Consider the following 6,000-nt stretch of genomic DNA (forward strand, 5'->3'; position numbering starts at 1 on the left):
CCCACCACCAATGTCCCAAATCTCCCTCCATCCCACCCCTCCCCCACCTGTACTCCAGACAGTCTTTCCAGTTCCCTCCTTCATTCACATGATTATGGTAGTTCTCTGTGTAGTTATTTCTATAGCATATTCACCACTATTTGTGGTGAGCTTCATGCAATGAGCTGGTGTTCCAGCCCTCCTCTCATAGTCTCTGAGGATTGTTATAAAAATGACTTTTATTTTTCTTAAAACCCATAGATGAGTGAGACTATTCTGTGTCTATCTCTCTCTCCCTCTAACTTATTTCACTCAGCATGACAGATTCCATGTACAACCATGTATAGGAAAATTTCATGACTATATCTCTCCTGACGGATACATAATATTCCATTGTGTATATGTACCATAGTTTCTTTAGCCAATCTTGGTTGTTTCCAGAGCCTGGCTATTGTGAATAATGCTGCAATAAATATAGGTGTGAGGAAGGGGATTTTGCATTGTATTCTTGTGTTCTTAGGGTATATCCCTAGGAGTGGAATAGCTGGGTCGAATGGGAGCTCAATTTCCAGATTTTGGAGGAATCTCCATATCGCTTTCCATAGTGGTTGGACTAGATGGCAATACCACCAGCAGTGGATAAGAGTTCCTTTCTCTCCACATCCCCGCCAGCACTCATTGTTCTCATTCTTTGTGATGTGCGCCAATCTCTGTGGTGTGAGGTGGTATCTCATGGTTGTTTTGATTTGCATCTCCCTGATGATTAGTGATGAGGAGCATTTTTTCATGTGCCTTTTGGCCATTTATATTTATTTTTTATCAAAGTGTCTGTTCATTTCTTCTCCCCATTTTTTTATGGGATTATATGTTTGTTTCTTGTAAAGTTCTGTCAGTGCCCTATATATTTTGGATATTAGCCCCTTATCTGAAGGGTGTTGGGTAAATAGTTTCTCCCACTCAGTTGGTGACTCTTGTATCCTGGGCACTATTTCTTTTGAGGTGCAGAAACTTCTCAGTTTAATGTATTCCCATCTGGGGCCGGAGAGATAGCATGGAGGTAAGGCGTTTGCCTCTCATGCAGGAGGTCATCGGTTCGAATCCCGGCGTCCCATATATGGTCCTCCCGTGCCTGCCAGGAGCAATTTCTGAGCCTGGAGCCAGGAATAACCCCTGAGCACTGCCGGGTGTGACCCAAAAACCACAAAAAAAAAAAAAATGTATTCCCATCTGTTGGTCTCTGCTTCTACTTGTTTGGAAAGTGTTGTTTCCTCCTTGAAGATGCCTTTAGTCTCAATGTCATGGAATGTTTTACCGACGTGTTGCTCTATATACCTTATGGTATCAGGTCGAATATCAAGGTCTTTAATCCATTTGGATTTTACCTTCGTACATGATGATAACTGGAGGTCTATGTTCGCTTTTTTGCAAGTGGCTAATCAGTTCTTCCAGCACCACTTGTTGAAGAGATTTTCCCTGTTCCACTTAGGATTTCCTGCTCCTTTGTCAAAAATTAGGTAATTGTATGTCTGGGGAACGTTCTCTGAGAATTCAAGTTATTCCACTGATCTGAGGGTCTGTTTTTATTACAATATCATGCTGTTTTGATAACTACTGCTTTGTAGTACTGTTTAAAGTTGGGGAAAGTAATGCTTCCCATTTTCCTTTTCCCTAGGAGTGCTTTAGCTATTCGAGGGTGTTTATTGTTCCAGATGAACTTCATAAGTGTTTGATCCACTTCTTTGAAGAATGTCATGGGTATTTTTAAGGGGATCGCATTAAATCTGTATAATGCTTTGGGGAGTATTGCCATTTTAATGGTGTTAATCCTACCAATCCATGAGCACAGTATGTGTTTCCATTTCCGTGTGTCCTCTCTTATTTCTTGAAGTAGGGCTTTATAGTTTTCTTTGTATAGGTCCTTCATGTCTTTGGTCAAGTTGACTCCAAGATATTTGAGTTTGTGTGGCACTATTATGATTGGGATTGCCTTTCTGACTTCCCTATCATTATTGGTGTATAAGAAGGCCATTGATTTCTGTAGGTTGATTTTGTAGCCTGCCACCTTCCTATATGAATCTATTGTTTCTAGAAGCTTTTTGGTAGAGTATTTAGGGTTTTCTAAGTAGAGTATCATGTTGTCTGCAAACAATGAAAGCTTGACTTCTTCCTTTCCTATCTGGATTCCCTTGATATCTTTTTCTTGCCTGATCACTATAGCAAGAACTTCCAGTACTATGTTGAAGAGGAGTGGTGAGAGCGGGCAGCCTTGTCTTTTATCAGAATTTAGAGGAAAGGGGAAAGGCTTTTAGTTTTTCTTCATTTAGGATAATATTTGCCATTGGCTTGTGGTAGATGGCTTCAACTAGATTGAGAAAGGTTCCTTCCATTCCCATCTTGCTGAGAGTTTTGATCAAGAATAGGTGTTGGACCTTATCAAATGCTTCCTCTGCATCTATTGATATGACCATGTGATTTTTATTTTTCTTGTTGTTGATGTTGTATATGATGTTGATAGATTTATGGATGTTAAACCATCCTTGCATGCCTGGGATGAAACCTACTTGGTCAGAGTGTATGATGTTCTTGATGATGCATTGGAACCTATTTGCCAGGATTTTGTTGAAGATCTTTGCATCAGCATTCATCAGGAATATTGGTCTGTAATCTTCTTTTTTGGCAGTATCTCTGTCTGGTTTAGGTGTCAAGGTAATTTTAGTTTCATAAAAGCTGTTTGGGAGTGTTCCCATTTTTTCAATTTCATGGAATAGCTTGGCTAGGATTGGTAGTAGCTCCTCTTGAAAGATTTGAAAAAATTCATTAGGAAATCCATCTGGGCCTGGGCTTTTCTTTTTGGGCAGATGTTTGATTACAGTTTCAATTTCCTCAGTAGTGATGGGGGTGTTTAGATATTCTTGCTACATCCTCCTTGCTTAATTGTGGAAGGTTTTAAGTGTCCAAGAATTTTTCCATTTCTTCTAGGTTCTCATGTTTAGTAGCATAAAGTTTCTCAAAGTAGTCTCTGATTACCCTTTGGATCTCTGCAATATCTGTTGTGATCTCCCCCTTTTCATTTCTAATACGGTTTATCAGATTTCTCTCTCTTTCTTTGTGAGTTTTGCCAATGGTCTATCAATCTTGTTTATTTTTTTCAAAGAACCAACTTCTGCTTTTGTTGATCTTTCAGATTGATTTTTGGTTTTCCACTTCATTGAGTCTGCTTTCAGCTTTGTTATTTCCTTCTGTCTCCCTATTTTTGGTTCCTTTTGTTGGTCATTTTCTAATTTTTTGAGCTGCGTCATTAAGTTATTCAGGTATACCCCTTCTTCCTTCCTGATGTGTGCTTGTAGAGCTATAAATTTTCCTCTCAGGACCACTTTTGCTGTGTCTCATAGATTCTGGCAGTTTGTGTCTTCATTATCATTTGTTTCCAGGAAAGTTTTGGTTTCCTTTTTGATTTCATCTCAGACCCACTGGTTGTTCAGTAGCAGGGTGTTTAATTTCCAATTGTTAAAGTTTTTCTTCTGTGTGGCTTTGTAGTTCACAACTAATTTCAGAGCCTTGTGGTCAGCAAAGGTAGCCTGCAAGATTTCTATCCTCTTGATTTTATGGAGGTATGTTTTATGTATTAGCATGTAGTCTATTCTGGAGAATGACCCATGTACATTGGAAAAGAATGTGTATCCAGGTTTTTTAGGATGGAGTGTATATATCTACTAGTATATATCTACTAGTCCTCTTTCTTCCATAACTCTTTTCAGGGATAGTATGTTTTTGTTGGGTTTCAATCTGGTTGACCTATCAAGTGTTGATAGGGCCGTGTTGACGTCTCCCACAATTATTATGTTATTATTGATTTCTTCTTTCAGATTTGTCAGTAATTGTATTAGATAATTTGCTGGTCTCTCATTGGGTGCATATATGTTTAATAGTCTGATTTCTTCCTGTTGCACATATCCTTTGATTAGTACATAGTGTTCATCTTTGTCCCTTACCACTTTTCTGAGTATAAAGTGTGACACCCCCAAGAAAAAAGTTTAAAATTTAAGCTTTATTTCCTTACAACCTAATTCCATGATCACCATATGTATATCTGAAACATAATTTTGTTGATCATTTTATATGCATATTTAAGAGAGAAAATTTAAACAACAACAAAAAAACCATTTTAAAACATCATTATTTGTTAAGGCAGACTTACTTTTCAATTTTCTCTGGATTTTCAGAAAACAAATTGTTGTTTGACTTCAGCATTGTTAAAAACTGGATTTTGTTAAATCTATAAAACACAGAAATGGTAGTTTATATTTTACTTACAAAGGCAGAGAAAAATATTTCTGTATTTATAGCCTATAATGACTAATTTCCCAGAATAACTACATCTTCTGTAACTTCCTTTAAAGTTCTTCAATATTCAACTGCTATTCAAATCACTCCAAACCAATACTTAGAATGTGTTTTCTTTCATTCTTCAATTGCAAAATCATTACTTATCCTTCAGAGTATCTTTTTTTGTAACATGTCAGTTATTTTATTTATTTATTTATTTATTTATTTATTTATTTATTTATTTATTTATTTATTTATTTGGTAGAGGGGTTGGGCCCACCCTGTGGTGCTCAGTAGTTACTCCTGGTTCTGAACTCAGAAATCTCTCCTGGCAGGCTCAGGGAACCACATAGGATGCCGGGGATCGAACCTGGGTCAGTTTCGGGTAGGCCACAGACAAGGCTAATGCCCTACCGCTGTGCTATCACTTCGGCCACCTTCAGAGTATCTTGAAGAGTGTTAAATGTCATTTCTTCTACAAAGTTTTATCAAAATTTCTCAACTCCAAGATGGAATGTATGTAAACTTTGGACTCCTAATATACTTTGTTCATATCATTAGTTTTCCACAATAATACTACATTATATTTTAATGTGTCATTAATGATATGCATTGATTTACTCCAAAATAGAGGTATAGGATCTTTGGAGAAGCTAGATTGGAAATTTGTTAAGAAGTGCTAAAACTATATGACAGACATAAGTTCATTTAGTATTTTTTGTATGCTTGAACTTTTCCAAAAGAAAAGAAAAATAGACAAATATATTTATATTATGTAACATATATTTATGTTTAAAGACATTTTCATGACAAGTTTTTTCTTACATAACAGAGATGCTATCTAAATGTAAAGAATGAAAAGGTTCATCATTAACTATCTGGGAATCATGACTAAACTAACAGCCAAAACAAAGCCTGAAATCTAGCTAATATTAAGATTAGATCCATTCCAAGACAAACTATTAGCATTGCAATTCTTCAGAAGCATGCACATCAACATTACATTCATATTTTTAAATGTTAAACATAATATAAACCACAAGTCACATTTTTATTTATTCTGTGGCAAGCTAAAACACTACAAATCTTTCCCTAACATAAAGTAAAATAAAAGAAACGCTGTGGGCGCCATCTAGTGGACGGGGGGGGTCTCAACGGAGGAAAGACAGAAACAGAGAGAGAGGGAGGTCAAAAGACAGAAACAGAGACAGAGATGGAGTTCTACACGTATTTCTCATGGGTGGAAGTGGAGAGACAAAGCAGCCAGAGAATCAGAGATCTGAAAGGTACAGATGGGTACAGTGGGTAGGGTGTTTGCCTTGCACGCAGCCACCAAGTATGATCCCTGGTGTCTCATTTGGTCTCTCAAGCACCCCCAGAAGTGATTTTTGAGTGTAGAATTAGGGGTAACCTCTGAGCATTACAGAGTGTGTTCCTCCATTCCCAATAAAATCAGTCACAGAGGGGATGGGAGGGACATGCTTCCATAAGAATCCCTGGATAAAATGCCAGTAAAATACTCATTAGGACTTTTCTTATCCAGAATGTAATAAGTTTACAATGGTTACCACCCTTTTTTGTTTAATCACTGAATCACTTAATCACCAATAAAAAAGAAACAGTAAAAACTGTGGCCTGGGGATGTCTCAAAGTGTTGGGAGAACAGGTTTTGGAAGTGTTTAAATCTATAAATAC

At 37.1% G+C, this 6,000-nt stretch overlaps 1 protein-coding gene across 1 annotated transcript in view; it reads right to left on the bottom strand.

Annotated features, from left to right (window-relative positions):
- The window catches only part of HFM1 (helicase for meiosis 1), a 118,847-nt gene extending 114,072 nt beyond the window's left edge, over positions 1 to 4,775 (bottom strand). The window contains exon 1 of the mRNA XM_049772559.1: positions 4,720 to 4,775. Coding sequence (XP_049628516.1) covers positions 4,720 to 4,775 — 56 coding nt within the window. The remainder of the gene's footprint in view (positions 1 to 4,719) is intronic.
- Positions 4,776 to 6,000: the final 1,225 nt, after the last annotated feature.

The sequence above is a fragment of the Suncus etruscus genome, chromosome 4 (assembly GCF_024139225.1).
Source record: "Suncus etruscus isolate mSunEtr1 chromosome 4, mSunEtr1.pri.cur, whole genome shotgun sequence".
Taxonomy (NCBI): Eukaryota; Metazoa; Chordata; class Mammalia; order Eulipotyphla; family Soricidae; genus Suncus; species Suncus etruscus.